Below are 22,040 nucleotides of genomic sequence, written 5' to 3'. Positions count from 1 at the left end.
AGCTTTGGATCAAGGTGGAATTGGGCTTTTCCAAACTGGAAAATTGCACCTGTACCCAAACACTTTGGGGTTTGATTTGATCCTAAATGACTCAATTTGGCCCCTTACAACCAATCTGTCAAAGAGGCTTTCTACACAAACGTAGAAAGTAAAACTCCAAGGTCAAAGGTTTGAGAGGTCCATTCTCATGCAGAATCAACTTGAGGAAGACTGAGACCTAGAATATGAGAGTTGTTCCTTGCAGAGGCTGCTCACATGCAGGGAGCATCTTGAGACAACAATCAGAGAAAATAAGGAAGTGCATGAAAATTAAGAGGTCAGAGAAACTAAGAGGGCTCAACAGTTTTATGCATCTAAAATTTGCATATGCAAACATTCAGAGTGAATTGCTTTTTCCCCATGGATTTTCTCCCTACTCAGTACTATATATATATATGTGTGCTCCAACACGAATGGTATTAACATTTGAGCTGAAGCACTTGCTTCTGGTGAACAAAGGGCCAAAAATAGCAAGGAAATAGGTTACTCTGATCATCCCATACAGATAATCTCAGTGCAACATATACCTCTCATGTGAGATTAAGTTGTAAGTAAAGAGGAACTTCCCAGACTAGTAATAGGATAATTTTACAGGGTGAGAAACACAAAAGAGGATATATTGTACACCAGTAATCATCATGATGACAGCACTGAGTTTGGGAAACGGCAAGAGTAAAGTTCTCATTAAGCAACATGCTATAGGAATATTCAATAGGAAGACTCTTCAGAGATTTAGGACAGCATTAGAATGTAGAGTGGTATCTGCTCCTCAACCTTCAGGAAGCACATAACAAGTCATTACACATCATTATGACATCAGACTGTCAAAACTCCACATGGGCTGGAGGACAATTACACCAAATCTTTCCTTTGCTGCTTTAATTTTCTCCAGGACAAAGACTAAATTAAATATGGGACAAAACTAATTTGATTACCAAGGCTTATTAAGATGATAATGCATTTCATGTTTCACATAGCAATTAGGGTTTCTGGCTCAAATTAGGCTCAGAGATATGTGGCCATTATATAATGCAGTTACCTTAAAACAGCACTAACCAAATCAAAGAGGAGGCTCAACCACTGAGGGGTCTTTAGGCCTGCCATGAGAACATCTCATCGAGCCTAGGAAATACACGTGCTTGGGGCCTGTCATGTCCACAAGGACCACCCATGGTGAAAAACATCAGCAATGCCATCAGAAGCCACAGCCACTGCCAACTGTTCATCATGCACCACACGGCAGAACAACTTTCTACTTGGGCTGGAGTTATTTACTGCCAAACTCGCTCCAGGACTGGGAGGAGAAACGATAGGCAGATGGAGGGGATAATTCACGTTGCCAGTGTTCAGCAGATAGTATTTGGCCCGTTCCACAGCTGATCCAGGGCTGCAGAGTGCACGTGGCATATTTGACGAGGACCTGGGAAATTTGTCAAATACATTTGCCAAATACTATTCGACCAACCCTACTTACTACATCCCCTGCTTTTATCATACCTTCTCTCCTTTCTGGCAGCATCCCATATTTTCTTCTCTTTCCTATAATAGATCATGGTGCATCTTCAGTGTCTGCTTCCTTCTCTGCCCCCTTATTTTCCAGAATCCTAATAGCTAGAGGACTAAACCTACAAGTTAGTTTGGAGTCACTCAGGTGAGATTCCAGCCCATCCTTTCCTGCCGAGGCACTTACCAGGATGCTGTCTCTGTACCCTGCTTGGGAGCTCCATTTATCAGATGCAATCTGGACTTGTAGGCATCAAAAAATGTGCTGGGACTGTACCCACCCTGAGGCCCCTGAGAAAGAGCAGGTTGTGTGTGTGCCCCTCGCTGGGCACAGCCCTGTGTGCCCCTCGCTGCTCCCACCCATGGGAACAGGGCCCAGAGGTGCTCCTGGAGCTTCTCACCCTGCAAGGGCTCCTCCCCAAGCAGCACCCAGCTCCTGATGCTTGCAGATCCTCCTCTACAAACATTCCCTCGCCCTCCTCAGAGCTGCGTTCCAATCCCATGGCCCTGCTCTGCCAGCTGGTGCTTTTTCCACATGAAAAGCTTTTTTTTTTGGTTAATGGAGTAGCATTCACTTCCCCCTGCTCCAGAGCACCTGCCCGTGTCCTGGTGGAAGGCAGCACAAAGGGGCTCTGTGGGAAGCACAGGGGGCAGGAGCTGGCACAACACAGCCCCCACTGCAGCTCAGAGTCTGGCAAAGCACGAGGGTCAAAACATCTTCTCCTTTGATAGGAGAAAAACAATTTTGCTTGCAGGAAAAACCTCAAATTAAACCTCAATTCTAAGGCCAAACTAGCTGTGGTGGTGAGTTACTGGTATTTAAACCACTTGACTCGGGGATTTGATTTATTTTTTGTTAGATATATATGTACTTCCATTGCCTATGCTACATCCTTTGTGCAGTCAGCAGAGTGCACTGGGGTCTGTCCATCCCTGACTGGGGAAGGGGCAGGAGGGACAGGACGGGACACACAGACAGACACGGGACAGACAACAACATGAAAATCATTGGATTGCATTCATTCCCCTCTAACCCTTCACCTAGCAAGGTTCTTCCTCCCCACCAAGGACATAAAACTGCACCACAGCCACAGATACACTCTCCATCATCCCAAAATCTACCCTGCCATCTTCCTTTAGGCCATTTTTAAATTCAGGGCCAGATCTATCCACTTGCTTCAGCCAGTATTCCCTGGGATCAGGCTCAGGAGAGCTAGCTGAGCTCTGCTAGTCCTTCTTACGGTGTTTTTTAATACAAGAGAACAGTTGTTCTTACCCCAAAGTGCTAATAAATCCATTTGTTGAGCCCTCTGCATAGAGAGAACAAATATCTCCAATATGAAGGAAGCTCGACATCTTGTCAGTCATCTCTGGCTTATTGCCCCTGGAAGAAAGAACAAAGAATAAAGCACAACATTAATCAGGCAGAATTCCCTGGTGCAGCTACCAGAGGTTACAGCAACAGGAGCCTTTGCCTTTGATTGCTGGTTTGTTTGAAAAACCCAGTGAGTTCTCACAGTGGAGCTTCAGGTATCAAAGAAAACCCAGCATGCCAGAGTGCCTGCTTGGAAAAATAAACCAGGGAAAAACAAGCAGCTACTGGCATCCCATTCCACGTGGGACTGTTTCACAGGCAGGCATTCATCCCAGAGGATGCTGGATTTCAGTGCAGCTGCAGCAACCATTCCATCCCACCTGCCAGAGGGAGAGGGCACTGCTTCAGTCAGAGCCAGATTTGGATCTAAATCTAAACCACCTCTCTTTGCCACTAAAAAGGAATGTTTAAGCATCCTTTAAAGGCTCTCCTTTGGGCTAGAATGGTGCTCCTGAGAAAATCAAAATATTGACTCAAGTCATGGCAACATTTTTTGACAAAATTTTGACATGACACCAGCAACTTCCTGCTTAGACCTGCAGTCCCAAAACTAGAACTAGGCAAAGACCCACTCAGCAAAACCAACAGATTTTGCATGTTAAAACAAATATTAATATTTTTCCAAAGTCAAATGCTTTATCAGGAAACCAAATCCCCGTGGAATCAGTAATACTTCAATCCTGGGTTTAAAATACATGGCTTAAATGTAGCACTGAGGAGACAGACACTGAGTGTTGCCAACTTCAGCTGTATTAAGAACTTGATTTTCTCTAAAGCCCCAAGTCCAAATGACACAGGGTCCACCTGTCATTTCAATAAATATAGAAAAAAATTGAATTTCAATCTGTCACAGTAACAAAGAGCCAACACAAGCGCGGATAAAAACCCAATGGAACGGATTTTCAAAGACATCTTTCCCAAGCCCTTTTCCTGGTGTCCTGGAGATCCTCCCAAGCCCTGCTTTTTGATCACAGAGTTCAAAAGGCCCAAGCAGCTCCTGTGCTTGAGGTTTCAAACAGCAGGAGCACCAAGGCTCTTCCAAGCTGCTCCTCCTGGCAGCCAGCACTGCCCAGGGCCACGCTCCCACACTGAGGAAAAAAGAACTCAAAACACCTCCTCCCTCTCCCTCCATCACACCCAAAGAGGTTCTCAATGGTCTTGGAGCAGAAGAAGTGAGCAGCAGGAAATTCTGCTTATTCTAGAGCACAGCCCTGCCTGTAGAGGGATAAATATCCCCTTTCCCTGGACATTATCTTATTTACCAAAAGCATAAAGAGCAGGTTAGGCAAGCCTGGAGCTCAACAAGGACAAATTCACGGAGTTCTAAAAGGTGATGTTTGCAGCTATGAAAGGGCAATAAAAACCTAAAATTACACTTTTCTTCTAAAAAGCTCCAACCAGCTCTCCCCCCTGACTCCCAAAGGACCTGTGCTGCTGGGAATAGCAATAACAACTTTCATTATTATTAAATCAAAGCACACCATGGACATTCTATCCCCACAAATCTGTGTCACGGGTACAATGAAAAGCAAATCCAGGAAAACCAAGAGGTAACAGGCCAGGATGATATGCAGGTAAAGGGGTCCCAGCTGCTCTGGAATCAAATCTGGGTGCACACAAAACCAAACCCTCAGGCTCCAGGTTGCTTGTTAAGTTCCAAGTCTTTCAGCCACTGCACGTTACACAGTCTGTTCCCATTCTTTCTTGGTAAGTGGACAGAAAAACTGCTACCTATTTTAAGATATATGCCAAGAAACATACAGAAATATGCAGAGTGACTGGATAAGCAGCACTGGAAACACAACTTTCCCTATTTCCTGACTTGGATGTTAAACTACCAACTTCAGACTAGAAACCTTTTCATCCCTCAAAATTAGGCTCAGCCCTGAATTAGGACAGCCCAAAGCAAAAGCTGTCTAAGCCAACAAAAACCACAGATGTGCCCAAATTAACCCTTTCTACCTGGCATTAATGTTTCCTTTCCAGGCTGTGGTGGGGATTACTTTTTCCTCACAAGAGGCAGATGTTCACCACAGCTCTTCCCAAGGGATGGGAAGGTCAAAATTAGTGACTTCCATCAGAGATTTTTTTTCTTGTCAAAAAACAAAAAAATCTCAGACCATTGCCCAAAACCAGGCTCAGGGATGGACATGCAAATTCCTGCATCACTTTCCAGGATACAGCCTCGATTTTCTCACATTTTCTTCACTGAGGAAGACCCCACCGTACCATGAAATTGTAACTCTTAAGCAGTGAATTGAACAGCTGGGCTCTTCACCAGGTCATCCTTAGAACTCCTGGATGAGCTTGCAAAGCCTCCCTGCAGAGCCAGGTTTGGGATGCAGCCTGGAAGCCCAGCCTGTGCTGCTCCCCCCAGGAGAGCTGTGCTCCTCACAACCCCAGCTCGGCTGGAGTTTGGCTTTCCAAAGGGCTGATCTGGCTACAATAACCTTCTTTCCTAAGGCTTAATCACCACGTAAATCCTCACTGCCCCTTCTCTTGGATTGCTGAACACTGTTCTAACACCCATCAGTGGGATGTCATCTCCAACACGCCAGGAGATGCTCCACCACCTCGGGAAGCAGGGAGCCAATTCACCGGGGTGAGCCTCTTATAAAATACTGATTTATCCTCAGGCTCCCCCATAGTCAAACTGAACACTGGCTATTTTTTAACAGCCAAAACCAGCCCCACTGACACCTCTCCCTCCAAATGCTGCTTCTCAGCTTGGCCAGGGCTCAGGACCACGCTGCACTGGCAGATGGAGAAGGGACTCAGTGACCCCACAGGCTTCCCCACGCAGAAGGGAGCAGAGTCACTGCTACCCTGAGTGAGCTTCAAAGCTTTTTACAGCCTCCCCACAAGGCACTAACAAAACCACTCCAGTGACTGGCATCACACCCTGAATGATCAGCCACATCAAATGGAGGATTTTCCTATCTCTGACAACTGGGAAATTAATGTGCAAAAAAGTAGAACTGGAAAGTTTTTAAGAGCAAAGTTCCCAGGTACCCAGTTTGAAAACCTTTTTCTAAAAGATGCTGTCAACAACAGCTGACCACGCGAATCCTCCCAAAATCAGACCTCTGTGGGGGTCATTTTTGATTATTTTGTTCAGCAGGACAAGCCAGAAGCGGAGGCAGTAAAAATCTGTCAAGCCTTGGCACATTTATCCTGAGTTCACAGCACAGGGAGGCCACAGGGACTGAGGAGAACAGGTTGGCTCCTGCACATGTCCCTCAGAGCATCCGTGGGTGTCCCCTGGCAGTGGAGGGGACACTGCCCTCCCCAAGGCACTGACCAGAGCCAGGGATGACCATCAGAACCCCCTGGAAGTGCAGGACAGGAGGATTTTCACACCCTCCCAGTACCTGGCTCTCCTGGGTACAGCACAGTCACGCTGCTCGAAAGGCAATTGTGCTCCATAGACAAATACAACCATTACCCCACTATTTATTTATTTTAGATATACCAGTGCCAAGAGCAACTGATTTATACTAGATATGGGGACGGCCCTAAGAGAATATTTGCAGTTATTCTGTGCATAATCCCAGTTTTAATGGCACTCTCACAGTCCTGCAAGAGGGGATTCCTGCAGGAAATTCATCCTGTTCCAGCTGAAACACGGCAGCGTTACCCAGGGAGCATTGTCCTCCTCCTCCCCTTAAACACTGCAGGAAAACAAGATTCCCTCTAGGTAAACTCACTTGAAAAAAATCAGAGATGAAGCACTGATAAGTGTGGCATTATCTAGCAAAAATCAAGTCAGGTTTCTCCAAGCAGCTTAACTCAGGTGGCAGCAACATCAACAGCAGCAACCCAAGCTGTAAAAATAATGTTATTTTCCCACTAAGCTGAAGGTTCAAATTTTAACAGACAGAAGGACTTGCCAGGCTACAAAAGAACCATGAACTAAAAGTGGGCTGCACGTTGAGAAATTAACTATATCTGCCCATAGACATCAAAAAATTCCTGAAATACGAACACATTCTACAGTATTTTTTTAAAGCCTTGAAAGCCTGAATCTTTATAATTCTGTTGGTGACTGTTTCCTCATGTCTATATCAAAGTTAGTGTCTCAGTATGTTTTCTATACAGCTTATCTGCACAGGAAAACAATAATCAAGTTTCTGGTTAAGCAACTGACTCAAATAGATTCTGCTGGATTTCATGTGAAGTTCAAGGAACTGACCTACAAGTTTTTCTGCCAGCTCTGCTCTATGGGGTTGGATCTGCACATGCATTAGAAATTAGCTAATTTCAGGCAGAGAATTAAAGCCAGGAAAATCTGCTATTCAGCCCAGGATTTTCAGCACTTTGCCCCCTGCTCTGGTGAGCACCACACCACCAGGAGTTTGATCTTCTGACTGGACAGAAAGTGACACAGCTAAGAGCTTAATTCTGATTATTTCTTACTCCAGATCACCTTGTGTGTACCTTCAAAAGAAGCTGCGTTTCCTACAGTGAAAAGGACTGAACAGAACTGGCTCTGAAAGGCAAAGGAAGGGTTTGGACAAGCCCTCGACCACGGTTTGTCCCCAAAGCCACGGAGAAGCTCTGCAGACCCAGAACGGTTCCCACCAGCTCCCAGGACTCTGTTGGATTTTAGGGCACAAACAGAGCATATGCTCAGCCTAATGGCCTTGAATAAGCCAGGATAAATTGAATATAACCCCTGAAATTCAATCCTTTTTCTCATGAAAACACATTTCACATGGCAGTCAAAGCAGGATTAACAGCGAAAATGCCACGAAATCAAACCCACCGCTAATATCAACCACCTAATGAGACAGCTGCCTTTTGAACCGCTCCGAGTGGGAAATGAACCGCTCTGTAAACATTTCACGCTCATTTCTCCCATCACTCAGCTCACTCCCGACGCTAAGTCAGAAAAAGCAGGTTTCAAGAGCAATGCTTGGAGTTTGCTCTCCTTGAAGAGCGGAGCCAAGGCCCCGTTTGAAGTCCCTCCTGGTGGGGACTGTGTGACAACATCCCTGCCCTGTCATTCCTCATCCCCAGCATTTCTGAAAAGGCTTTTTTCAAAGAATTCAAAGCTACTTCCTTGATTGCATGTCTCGCACGTCTGCTTCGTGTGGGATTTTAATTCTTTACCCCATAATCCTGTTTGTAAGATAAACAAGCCCAAATGCGTCTTATTGCTGATTGCTCGATTCCCAGCAACTGGGATACAAATTACTGTGTCTTTCCAAGATGCTTCTAATGATGTTTGTTTAGAGTAAGAAAAAAGCTCCTTGCTGTGCCCTGCAGTCCCAGGATGCACTCAGGTCTCTGCTGGCAGATTTGCACTGTGGTTTAGTGCTCAATTCAATAAACACTGGCAATTTTATATGTACTGCTATCAAAACTGGAGCACCACTTTATCAAAGTCTTTTTCACTATCTCGGTCGTTTAAGAATAGAATTTCAAACTGTACTTAAGTGTTTCAACTTCATTACCGCCGACAGGAAATTCCAGAGGGAAAGTTTAATTCTGTTTCAGTTTTTGACAGAAGCAAGACCAGAGTTTAAGGGTAGACAGACAACAAAGAAGCAAACACAAAGAACTGCTTAATGGCATAAGCAGAATCATACAGAAATTAACAGAAATTAACAGAAATTAACAGAAATTAACAGAAATTAACAGAAATTAACAGAAATTAACAGATTAACAGAAATTAACAGAAATTAACAGAAATTAACAGATCTGAGAACCCCCAAGACCAGGTAAGTCTGTGTTTGAATTAAATTGAATTGGGTCATTAATACTGATAAATCGGGCCAAGCAAATTAACATTTTTAAAATGCAACCAAACACTGTATTATCCTGAAAATCCAGTGCTTAGATAATCTGGTAAATCCAAATTTTACCAGATTACTTGGCTGAAAATTTGGCCCTACAGACTAATCAAGACTTTATGTGGTTTTTTTTGGATAACACCCACAGAGCATTCTGTATTTTCACAGGTGCAGCCACCTTGAAAATCTGAACCCAAACCTGATGTTTCTCATTCAGTAAAAAAAAGAAGGTTTCCTCCCCGAGGACGCCAGGAAAGATTCCTAAGAATCCCATTAGAACAGCTGAAGAGGGGAGGAAGTGCTTTATTTAAAAGCTCACCCGGTGAATAATCACCGTGCTGGGGCTGAGGACAGAGCTCTGTCATCTGCAAAGCCTCTGCTTAGCAAATCTGAAAGGAGCTCTTTGCACTCGCCAGGGAAAGGAAAATGAAGAGATTTTGGGATGTGTGGGGCAGGCCATGTGCTGAACACCAGGATCCTCTCACCTGCTGCTAAGGGACAGCGCTGGGAGGGTTCAGCTATGCACATGGGGCTCCATTTCAGAGATTACCCTTTAAAAAATAAACTATCAGTGCAGTGCATTTATCTACCACAGGATCTTGTTTTCCCTTCAGCTGCAACCTTTCATGTCCAGGAGGCTGCTGTCTGCCACACATGGGTGGCTGATGAACCGTTAGATTAAGGAGGAGAAATGCACTTTCGCAGACCAAGTATTTTTCCTCCTGACGCTTAAAATGCAGATTTTTTTTCTTCCAATTTCCAGGCTGAACAGGCAAGATGGAGGCTGGGGAAAAGGGGAAGGAGGGAGCAGCAGAGCACTGTGACTTTCTCAAGGACACGCAGCAGGTCAGAGTCGGGGCCCAGATCTGAATCCAGGTCTCCCAAATCCCCATCCAGCAGCTCACACTCCCCTCCACTCCCAGGGGGGAGATCACTCACTGCACATCTAATCAAGCACACGCTTCCCCTTCCTCTAAAAATAAGTAGGGAGAGAAGTGTAAATTCACACAGCAAGATGAGGGCCGAGTTAATGACGTTCTATTCATACTATTTGCCACTCCACAGATAAATAGATTTTTATCACATCAGTGACAGAGTTATTCTGAAGTGACTATTTCATAGGTGCAACAGCAGTTAAGAAAACAGATAAAGCAACTCATTTTGGTAACTTTAACCTCAATAAAACCTCAGTACAGGAAAGCAAATGTGCACAATGTTCTTTTCTCCTTAGAAAGGGCATTTGCTTTTTTTTTTTTTTTAATTATTTGCCCAGTGCAACCGAACAAGCTAGATACAGAAAATTCAAGTCAAAAGCATGGAAGTTTCACTCTGACAGCAATCCCTTACACAGCAGCCACTGACTGAGGTAAGAAACATGACTGACAGGTCCTACTGACAGGCATCTGCAGACAGCTGGAAAAAGAAACTCTATTAGAGACACACTGTCAGGGGAAAAAGAACATTTTTTTGTTCCAAACTAAGTATGACCTGACAGCATCTTCCTAATCCTGTTAAAAGCAAGGAGCACTTGCTGAAGCTGATACTTCCTGAAGTCCATCCTTGCTGGCTCCAGCCCTGCTGGGAGGAGGCAGCCTGGATGTCAGCCTCTGGACGAGGCCCCGATGAGCACACAATGTTTTCCAGCATATTTCAATCAGGAGAGAGCTGGAACACGCCACAAGGACCAGGACAACCAAAGTCATGGGGAAAGAGAGCAAGCTTGGTTTATTACACCAGCTGGAGCTTGGCCAAGGAACAAGGATGGCCAGGGAAGAAGAGGGCACGGAACAGTCCCAATGTCACTTGGTGTGGCCAGCTATCTGCTGAGGGCTCAGCGCAGCAGGGGCTGGTTCCTGCACCCCACAGCAAACTCAACACTCACTGAACCCAGCGGTTTCCTCACTTGTGCCTCGATGGAGCAGCTTCCATCCCCTGCAGCTGCTCATTCCCTGTCCCCATCCCCATCCCCGGGCAGCAGCGCACCTCGGCGGGGGCTCCCTCTCCTCCATGGCGGGCTCTCTGTCGGTCTCCAGGGCTGGGCTGGGCAGGGCGTCCCCCGGCAGGGCTGGGTCCCCTCTGGCAGGGAAGCCAAGGCCGGTGTCCCGCTGGGCAGCCCCTGCAGGCTCCGAGGGCTGCGCTGTCCCCGAGGCGAGGCAGGACCCTCCCGTGCGCCGCGCGTCCCTCCCGGACACCTCCGCTGGCTCCCGGCTCTGGATAAAACCTCAGCGCCCGGGACAACCAGCCCAAGAGGAGGAGCCACTGCCAGCACATGATGAGCACGTGTGGAGAGCCACTGGTGGCCAAGGGACCTACTTTGAGCTCCAAAGCCCCGATGGGCCAGGCTGCGTTACAGATGAAGGCTCCAGTTCCCAGGCTGCCTTGTACCTGTTGGCCTCCCAACTGTAATTTTCCAGAAGGCAAAGGTTCAAAATACTGAACCACCCACGAGCATTAGCATCCGAATCTGCTGAACGCTTAAGAGAGGAGCGGCCAAGGACTGCAGAGTTATTTAATTATTTTAATCAGAAGTTCCCAATTAACCCTTCGGATCAAGCGCCATCAGCCAGCTGAGGTTGAGCCTGCATCTGTGGCCATGTGTTTCTCCTTGGAGTGGGAGGCAGATGGGACAGAGCTGGACTGCAAACAAAGCTTCCTTCTTCACAACTTCTTGGCAGATTTCTGAATTTTTGAAGAGGTGGACAGGTGGGCCAAGGGACAAAAGAAATGTTTATACAAGTTTCACGCAAAACTGCTACTAAACAATCGCATAAAATAAAAAACAAAGTATAGCCTTTGAGCAGCAGCCATTTTTGGCCTCCTATGATCAGAAATGTCTTCCATTTGCATGCTCAGAGATTATCATCCTCTGACCACAGAAGATCAAGCACCAGACGAGCAGAGGATGAACTGCCTGTGTCCATTGTGACACTGGCTTCAACCAACCAAGCCTCTTCCCTTAGAGCTCAGCATCACATTAGTCCAGAAGCAGAGGCATTACCTAATATCTTAACCCAGAAACATCTGGAATTTCCATTTCTCAGAGCTACTCCCCCTCCTTTGAGCACAGACTGGTTTGGCTTGAAAAGGACCTGAAAGATCATGTTGTTCCACTCCCTTCCACTAGACCAGGTTACTCCAAACCCTGCCCAGTGTGGCCCTGGACACTTCCAGGGAATATCATCAGTGAGCTAGGAACACTCAGCTTCCTGCAGCACTCTTCATGTTGGAGTTCTGGCACATGAGGATGCAATCACATTGCCACAAGCAACAAATCCCCAAGTACCACAGACTTCCACGCACATTTCCAACCCATTTTCTCTCCACAGGGTTAACTTGAATATCAACTGACATTTTATTCTCCATAGAACGCTGCTAGGAAGTTCTGATCCAAGTTTTGAGAACCAAAACCACAAGCATGAAAATGAAACTCCTCTGAGTTTGGAATCCACAGCTGAATGTTGCAGCTTTCCTCACTTGAATTACAGTTCCTGTAGTTTCTATTTCATCTTTTTCACAGAACACAATCCCAGAATGGTTTGTGTTGGAAGGAACCATGGAGATCATCTCATTGCACCCCCTGTCATGGGCAGGGACATCTTCCTCTACTCCACATTGCTCCAAGCCCTGTCCAGCCTGGCCTTGGACACTTCCAGGGATGAAGCAGCCACGGCTTTTCTCAGCAAATTTGGTCCCATAAAGCACAAGTGCCCTGAAGACCTGGAAATTCTTTCTCAAGTACAGCACAAGCAAGAATCACACAAGGAGCCTCTGGCTGCCCTCTGCCCATCTAACAAGTACTTGCAGCACCCTGGAAAGAGGGATCTGCCTCCATCCCCAGCCACTGCCTGCTCGTGCCAAGCCAGAGAACGAGGCAATAATTGCTGTAGTCCTTCTGTAGTGTCCGTGGGGAGCAGAAATCAGACAGGAATATCAAACCAGATCAAAGCTCGTGCAGTTCTGGCACCCAGGCTCCTGCAGCAGCCTCCAGGAGAGCTCGCTGGAAGGGCACACACTTGGAACAGCCACGGGCACAGCCAGCATCCAGCCCTGCAGCACAGGGACCCTCTACAGCTCTTCCAGCCTCTAAAGCAGCACCTGGCCCCACCCAGCACAGGCCACTGGATAAAACCGGGCAGCTTTTGACACCCAGATTTTGATTCTCACACACAAACAGCACCAAAAAAAGGCTCCAGGCCACCCAAGCACCTTCACTTTCTGTTGCTATCTTAGCAGAAGAAACTAATTTGGGACATACACTATGCAGATCTTTAGGAACCAGGATTTACAGCACAGTCTCATTGTGGCAGAGATGTTACATTTACATAACCTTCTTGCAGTACATGATTTTCTGCCTCTAAACCCTTTGGTCTCCATAAGCTGCTTTGCTGAGGCCGCCTTCCCTCACACTCACCCACGGGCGAGCCAGCAGCTCGTCTACCAGCTACTACAGAGCCACTACCCTCATCCCACCTCCCACGGGAGCCTGAGATTCCTCCTGGCTTTAAGACAATCCTACAACTACAACGATCTTGTATTTATGGGGTAATAATGTCTCAAAGACTCCCAGTACACTTTGCAAGTTGACACATGAGATATTCCAAAGGAGTCTGCTGTGCACTGGGGAACCACCACAGCCAACAAACCAGGCAGGATCGCAGGGTCATGGAAGCTGGAAAAGACCTTCCAGGTATTGAGTTGAACTGATAGCACTGTGCCCACCCAACCATGTCAGGCAGAGCCACATCTGCTCAGTCTCTGAACATCTGCAGGGATGGGAACCCCACTGCTTCCCCAGGCAGCCCATTTCAGTGTCTGATTACCCTTTCAAGTGAAGTTATTTTTCCTAATCTTTAAGCTGAGCCTCCCCTGCCCAGCTTGAGGCCATTCCCTCTCCTCCTGTCCCTGTCCCTGGAGCAGAGCCCATCCCCACCTGGCTGTCCCCTCCTGGCAGGAGCTGTGCAGAGCCACAGGGTCCCCCCTGAGCTCCTTTTCTCCAGGCTGAGCCCCTTCCCAGCTGCTCCTGACCCTCCCCAGCTCCATTCCCATCTCTGCCCCTCAATGTTTTTCTTGCACTGAGGGTCCCAGAGCTGTTCCCAAGACTGGAGGTGCCCCAGCAGTGCCCAGGACAGGCACTGGCACTGCCCTGGTGCTGATGCCACATCAGTGCTGGGACAGCTCAGGTGGCACTGGTCTCTTGCCTGCCTGGGCACAAACGAGCCCAGGTGGCCAAAAGCAGCTACAGCTGCCCCAAGAGCTCATCAGAACAAGCAGCACCTGCTCTTGTGATGGTTCTAATTCAAGGGCAGGTACCAGACAAGGGCTCAGGAGATTTGGGATCTGCTTTAATCCCGCTTGACAGCACTGAACAAGAAGTTCCACCTCAATGCTGTCCATTTCAGCATTTACCAGGAGAGACCAGCTCATCTGACAAGAAGCAGCCAAAGGGAGCTTCTGCTTCCAGAACAGACTTCTGGACCACCCCAATTTGACCAGCTCCTGGGGCTGTTCCCTTTTCTCTGGCACACACACAGTACTGGAGGAGCTGGATGCCCAAAATTCACCCCAAACCTGCCACCCCTGCAGGTGCCCTGTTCTGGTGCTTGCCACGCTGTCAGGGACATTCAGTGCTGTCCTCAGCAGAGGAGTCACTACAAATAGAGCAGGACCTCACACCACACAGCAGCACAGCATGGTTTCAACTCTCCCTTTAGGCTGCAACATCCTCACTTGTGAGCTGCCAGGACTTGAAATTATTTCTTCACTTTAACTCAATTTGTGCATTTTCTAGACTACACTACACCAAAATTGTTGAGGGAACATGAGAGGATTGGTGCTGCTGTGGATAACATCATGTTACAAAACTGAGGCTGGAAAAGACTCCCAGGATCATCGAGTCCAAGCACTGCCCAATCCTCCCCTTGTCCCCAAGTGCTGCTTGGATACCTCCAGGGATGGGGATTCCACAGCCTCCCTGGGCAGCCCCTGCCAATGCCTGACAGCCCTTTCAGTGAGAATTCCTCCCAAAATTACACTGCTCATGTACAACCAGAGATCACAAGTGTCCCTTACAGCCCCTCCACTCTGTTCATCAGTCTTCATCAGTCCCAGGACAGTTCCATTCATCCAAACCTGCAGCTCCACCAACCACCATCAAAGAAATAAATCAAATGCTCCCCCTCCTGTGCTCTTCACTAAGGCCTCCTCCACCCTCCAACGATGGTGTTCAGGATTAGCACATCTCATAAAAACCATTTCCCCGAGCTAAGCTCCACCCCATGATTGCAAGGGCAAAGCAAACTTACTCCCGTTTGTTTACTTCCTAATTTATGAAACCTGGTAAGAGGAAACTATTTTCAAGGCTTAATCAACACTGCAAAACAAGCAGATGGTGGGAAAAAACCCTCATCTAAGCAAACATTTTAATCTTGGGGAAATAAGGTATTTTAACAAGAAAAACCCCTGTTATTGACAAATAAGAGGCGGCTTAAAGAAAACATTAGAAATAATCAGCTCAGCATCGGCTTGTTTTGAAACACACTAGAACCGTGGTTTTGTTTTCACAGTGACTCCTTGTTTTGGTTTAGGCACACTGAGCACTACAGCTTCACACCAGCTCAAGCTGCTGAGTCCCACGGTGGTCAAGTCCCACATTTTTTTCACCAAGTGTCCTGTGACCCCTAAACTTCTGGCCTGATGGATGCCAGCAGCGTTCTCCACCCACTGAACAGCCAAAGCTCTGCTCCAGCCACGACACCCTGCAATGCTGGAACTGCTTCCACCAGCACAACCACCAGGCATTCAGACCATGGGATACTTGCTGCGTGAGGAAATGGGTGTAAATCAAGGTACAGAAAAGAACCAAAGAGAAATCCAGCACCTGGTAGCCCATGAAGCGGCTCCAGAGGAAGCACTGAGGGGAAGGAAGGGATATTGGCCTCACATGGCATCCCGCACTGCCACAGCTGAGCCCTGCAAGGAAAACAGCTCCACCATGGGCCTCGGAGTCAGCCAACCCTCCTGCTCAACACGGCTGCAAGTCCTGGGACAGCAGGCTCAAAACAGCCCCAAAGGCAAATAACTAAATGCACTTCAAGAAATAAAACACATGCACAGGTACCGACCCTCACTAATAAACAAAACCAGCAGCTCCCACACACGCTGCTCCCTACACGACTTGCAGTCACTAAATCTTCATCAGGCAAAGATCTGGATTGTATTAGCCACGTTCTCCCTTCCTGATTTGTGAGCAGCAGGACCGCAGCCCAATCCATCTGCGGCGGAGCAGGCACAGAACCGTGGCACGGCGATAAATTCAACTCCAGCCTTTCACCTGTTGGAGTCTTTTCAGACAAACTCCGGCGGCCGGAGCGAACCCACCTGGGGCAGGGAGGGGAAGGGCTGAGGCAGCCGCAGCTGGAGCATTTCCCTGCGGGAAAAGCGAGAGGCACAGCGAGCCCTGCCCCGCCGGAGGAGCCCCGAGCATCCCGCAGCACCGCACCAAGCCGGGAAGCCGCTCGGCGTTGTGGCAAATCCCACGTACACGCACGGGGAATGCACATGTGCCCCCACCCCTTCCCCCGCCGAGGTCCAGTTATTGTAGTCCAGGAAACAGCCAAATATTTGGCCTGTCAGGCCAGTCACCGGGACCCTCCGAAACATCCACCCACAGCCGCCCGCTTTTTGACCATTTAAGAGGAAGATCGCCCATAGCCAAGTCCCCATCGGCGCTCACGAGTGTTTACATAACACCAAACATCCCTCGCAGCCGAGCCCCGAGCACGGGGGCAAAACCACGGGCAAAGTTGGAGCGGGCACGCAGCTGCAGCGCCGAGCCCGCGGCGGGCCGGGGGACGCGACCCCGCTCCGGCAGCGCTGCGGGACGGCGGAGGGGTCTCTGCCCGGTCCTGCCAGGGCTGCCTGCCCGGGCATCCCCGCCGAGCACGGGCATGCATCCCTGCACGGCAGCGGGCTGCGTGCCCGGGTACCCCCGCCTAGCAACGGGCTGCATCCCCGGGTATCCCCGCCCAGCACCGAGCCGCATCCCTCGGGCTGCGGGACGGGGCTGCCCCGACGGCCGCTCACCGCCTCCCTCCCTGCCCAGCCGTGCCCGCTCTCTCCCGGCCGTACCTGGCTCCGGAGGCGGCGGGGCGGGCTATGGACGGCTCGGCAGCTCCATTTCGGCGGCGGTCCCGTTCCCGGAGGCTGCGCCCGCCGCCGCCTTAGCTGCGCGTCCACATGGTCACTGCGCTCCGCGCCCGCCGCCGCGCCTTAAATAGCCCGGGAGGCACGCCGGGTAACCGAGTCCCGCCGCCGCCGCGCCGCCGCGGGGGCGCGTCCCGCGGGACTACAGCTCCCAGCGTGCCCCGCGCCGCGCTGCGGGCGGGGGCAGCGGACAGCGGAGACCCCCGGTCCGTGCGGTCAGTGATGTAGATAAATCCCTGGGTCCGTGTGGTCAGTGACAGGGATGGACCCCCGGGTCCGTGCGGTCAGTGATGTAGATAGATCTCCGGGTCCGTGCGGTCAGGGACGGGGATGGACCCCCGGGTCCGTGCGCTCAGTCAGAGGGATGGACCTTCGGGTCCGTGCGGTCAGTGATGTAGATAGATCCCCGGGTCCGTGTGGTCAGGGACGGGGATGGATCCCCGGGTCCGTGCGGTCAGGGACAGGGACGGACCCCCGGGTCCGTGCGGTCAGTGATGTAGATAGATCCCCGGGTCCGTGCGGTCAGTGATGGGGGCGAACCCCCCCCGGTTGGGGACGCGGATGTGTTTTGGTCCAGGGGACTCCGCACAGAGCCCTGGGCAGAGGGCGAGCGTACGGGAGTACCGGGCACAGAGGCTGCGAGAGTAACCACTGGGTAAATACTGAGTAAACCAGGAGTCAGCGCTGTCTGGGAACACAGAATAGCGGGGAGGTGAGGGTTGAGGTGAGCACCTGCCTGCACAGGTGCTGTCACCTCTGCCGTGACTCAGGTGTGAGCCCTCGGCTGAGCAGAGTCACGGCTGCTCTGCAGGAACGGCTCCAAACTCTGGAAACAGCGAGTGCCACTGGAGTTCCTCTTCACTAAAATTACAGCATGGGGGTGTCACAGCACGGGAGACATCACAACTTCAGCCAGAATGACCAGCAGCGAATAAAAAGTAGTGATTTTTCAGTTATTTATTGTATTATATAATTATTTGTCCTGAAATATTAGCCAAGGTTATTCCTCACAGTTCCACCCTATTTTTCCTCCCCTCCGTGGCTGGCTGGCAGCAGCCAGAGCCATGCAGGGGTAGGTGCAGTGTTTGCCTGCAGAACAACTGCATCACTTTAACTGGGATTTAGGTGAAGGAAGCAGTTCCCCACTCACTCTCACCCACACCCACCTGCTGCCGTGGGTAACAGGTAGGAATGGTGCCTGCTCCTCGCTTGTCTCCCTCTCTACAGCAGCAGGATAACACTGGTGAATGGGAACAAGTCCAGATTAGCCAGTGTGGAATCAACATAACTTCCCCTGCACTGGCTCTCCACTAAAAATACCTCCAGAGGAGCTGTAGCTGTGGCTCTGGAGCAAGGATATGCAGCAGCTGAAGCCCGTGACTCAGGAACTGAAGTGAAGGTCAGAGAACAGAATTTTATGGGTTTCCTCCATGGCTGCAATACTACAAGCCATTACTCATCAGGAATTTGGCAGAGGAGCGGTGCCGAATATCATTAGATAATCCTAATGAATTCTTGTGTAATCGAATCTAATCTCTGGATGGCTTCAGCAGGAGGAGGCTGTGAGTGGCTGCAGCGGCTCCGAGGCAGTGACAGAAGGGCTGTCACCAGAGCCAGGGGCAGAGCTTTGCCTGCTGAGCACCTTGAGCAGCTCTGCACACAGTGGGCCTTAAAATAGCTCCAGCACTGAGGGATAAACCCGAGCAGCAGCCCTGGGGGAGAACACGGGAATGGGCTGCCCAGGGAGGGAATGGAGGCTGCCCCTCAGAGACATTCCTCTCCCAAATGCCAAATACCAAAGGGCACGTTTTTGCTTGTGGACTACGTTTGATTCTGGGTCTTGGTCAGTTCTTCAAAGGCTGAGGAGCTCACAGCATCCCAGAACGGTCCGAGTTGCTCCAAGCCCCATCCAACCTGGTCTTGGACACTTCCAGGGATGAGGCAGCCACAGCTGCTCTCACTGGGCACCATGTGCCAGAGTCTCCCCACCTTCACAGGGAGCAATTTCCTCCTAATATCCAACCTAAACCTATTCTCTGTCAGCTGGAATGCATTCCCCCTTGTCCTGTCATTACGTGCTCCAATTTTTGGGCCTTCAGCCAAAAATAGTGACCAAGCTCTGTAAAGAGCTCACTGGATTTGAAGGGGTGCTGGCAAAAACAAGATAATCATGGAAGTTTCCAATGCAGAAGAACATGTCCATTTGTCTTTAGGAACTTGCTATGGGATGCTGCTGCAGGCACAGAGAGTTCAAGGGGTTCCTATAATCTCACAGCATTGAAAAGAGGTAAAATTGTAGGGCAGGGTTGGAGTGGGAAAAGTCACCTTGGGAAGGATTCCCTTAAAGGAATTTTCCCTGATAATGGGACCTACAGGAAGCAGCTCTGAGATGGGAACAGAGTCCTGTTCACTCAGCAGCACATGAGGGCTGGGCTTGGAGCCCACACACCCCCAGAGGCTCAGGGGAATGAACTCAAGAATTCAGAGAGGAAATAGTGAAAAAACACTCCTTGGTAGGTATCACCTCAGCCCTGGGAGCTGTACTATGAGTGTTTGGCCGATTTCACATGTGGTTTCAGTCACAGGAAACAACTTGTGAGGGATTTTTATTTCTTGCTATCGGAGTACTTTGTTCTTTTTCTCCTTTTCAAACCTTATTCTGCTCCACTCCTACTTTATTTTTAGCAATTATGGAAATTCAGCACTGATGAAAGATGTTAAAATGAAGTTTGAAGTCTTTTTATTTCTATTTTGATTTCTTTCTATTTTTATTCCTATTTCTTGCTTTTTATTTCTATTGCCTTGTTTTATGTTGACTAATTTACAGCTAACCCTCCCTGGGCTGTTTTGGGAACATTGCACCTCCAGCCTGTGGGGTGGCTTTGCACGGGTTTTGTCTCTGCTGTTTTGGTTTTGTCTCTTTTGTCAGCTGCAGGTCAACAGCCCTGGAAGGAAAATGAGAGCAGAAGATATTCCAGGACTCTGAGGATCAGTCTGTTTCCTCTTGCTCGTGGCTGGTCTTCACAATGGGAAAAATGATCCCAGAAGTTCCCCATCCTTAGGGAGATCCATGCAGCACTCAGGGATGAAAAACACTCCTGACAAATGCTGGAACACCTCAGCCTCTCAGTGAAAATCTCTCATTCCCATCACATTTTAAAAACAACAAGATCTGAAGCGTGGGGACTCGGTGTGAGGAGAGAGAAAAACTAAAGCTGAGCACAAAATGATCTACAGCAGCAAAAGTTCTCCAAGTCTTCAGGATCCTGGGCTGGAAGTTGGATTTTCTGTAATTATTTCATCTGTTCTCTGGGGAGAGTAAGGAATATGAACCCTCCTGGTGGAACCACACAAATGCACACCAGAATTCCAGGGAAACGAGCCATGAGAACGAGTGGGCAGGATACACTAGAGAGCTGTCCCAGCTCGTTGGAAATCAGCTGATTTTCCTGAATTCCAGCACCACACAGCCAGAATCCCAGGGCTTTATGAAGGGGAGCTTATCCTGGCTGAGTGTTTTCAGTTCTAGAAGCCTGTCGAATTTGGATGCCTACTTTTTGCTCTCGCTTCAGTGAGTTGTGTTGGGAAATATTTAGCAGCAGAAAATAATTTGGATTTAACTCTCATTTTCATGGCTATTCATTCCTTAACAAAGGGCAAAGATCAATGCAAAATGAATATTTCCATTTTCTGACCCCAAAGCAGCAAGGGTTGGTTGTATAATTAAGCTTGCAGTCATTTGTTTTCCTGCACACCAACGCTTTTCTGGAGCACAGCACAAGGCAAAAGGAGCTAATGATGGACAATTGGAATTGGAATTCAATTGGAATTGGAATTCCCTGTGAGGCCTCCCAGCGCTGCCATTTTACACACAGCAAAACTTCACAGAGCAAACACATTCATGTGCAGCTCCTTCCAGTGTTCACACACACTCCCTTCATTCATGCTTCTCTTTGCTGCCAGTGTAAGCCAAAATTATATTGAGTATTTTGAATTAATATCCCACAGGATGAGTAAAGATCTGTTTTAGTGCAAGGGATTGTGGCAGGCACATTCTCCTCTCTCTCAGGATTTTTTCCTAGAGGAGCACAGAGGGAAGAAAGAGAAAACAATTTGTATTTCTGCTCCTTGTTTTCCCATGTGCAATGTGTTTGGAGAATTGTTTCCCTGGGGTGACGCTTGGTTGGATTCTGGTGAGGATTGTTTGAGGTGATGGCCAATCCAACCCACCTGTAGCTGGGCTCTCAAAAGAAGGGCAATGAGTCGTGAGTTAGAACAAGTAGGTTTGTAGTTTTAGTATCTCCTTTAATGTATATGAATGTATTATAGTATAGTTATAATAAAGAAATCATTCAGCCTTCTGGAGTCAGACATCAGCATTTCTTCACACTGGCTTCCCCTGATTTACAATAGGGGATGATGTTCTGTGGACAGCTCAGAACAGAAGCTCCCACAAGAAAGCAAAGATTTTACAGAATCTCCAACAACTACAGCGAACTGCGGGAAAAATGAGGGAGAACACAGGAATTGTGAGTTCCCTGACGGAGAGCAGGAATCCCAAAGCAGCGTTCCAGGAAAGGGCTGGGAACCCCTCGTGTGACACTTGTGTGGCCATTTGAGGCGTTTATGGCCGGGTGAGATCCCGGTGGGCAGCCGAGGTGTTTATTTGAGGTGAATCGAGGAGATCCCTCTCGCTGTTCTCTGCACCGGGGAGGCCTCAGCAGAGCCTTCAGAATGTGCACAGGATCTGCAGGTACCGTGTGGGTGGGGACAGGAGGGGATAGTGGGGTCATGAGGGACAGAAGGGACAATGGGGTCATGAGGGGACAAGGAGGGATGGGAGGGACAGAGTGGGACAGGGAGGGATGGGAGGGGACAGTGGGGGTCATGAAGGACAGAAGGGACAATGGGGTCGGGGGAACAGTGGGGGATATGAGGGGACAGAGAGGGACAGAGGGGACACTGGAGTCATGAGGGGACACGAGGAGACAGTGGGGTCATGAGGGGACAGTGGGGTCATGAGGAGACAGTGGGGTCATGAGGGGACACGAGGGGACAGTGGGGTCATGAGGGGACAGTGGGATCATGAAGGGACACGAGGGGACAGTGGGGTCATGAGGGGACAG

At 49.1% G+C, this 22,040-nt stretch overlaps 1 protein-coding gene across 1 annotated transcript in view; it reads right to left on the bottom strand.

Moving 5' to 3' along the window:
* Window positions 1–10,942, bottom strand: part of ITPR1 (inositol 1,4,5-trisphosphate receptor type 1) — a 157,320-nt gene extending 146,378 nt beyond the window's left edge. The window contains exons 1-2 of the mRNA XM_077786196.1: window positions 10,696–10,942; window positions 2,819–2,926 (exon numbers count right to left, since the gene is read on the bottom strand). Of these exons, the coding sequence (XP_077642322.1) occupies window positions 2,819–2,926; window positions 10,696–10,721 (134 nt within the window). The 5' untranslated portion in view covers window positions 10,722–10,942. The remainder of the gene's footprint in view (window positions 1–2,818; window positions 2,927–10,695) is intronic.
* Window positions 10,943–22,040: the final 11,098 nt, after the last annotated feature.

The sequence above is a fragment of the Lonchura striata genome, chromosome 12, assembly GCF_046129695.1.
Source record: "Lonchura striata isolate bLonStr1 chromosome 12, bLonStr1.mat, whole genome shotgun sequence".
NCBI classification, from domain to species: Eukaryota; Metazoa; Chordata; class Aves; order Passeriformes; family Estrildidae; genus Lonchura; species Lonchura striata.
This window is presented reverse-complemented; position numbering and strand designations above follow the sequence as displayed.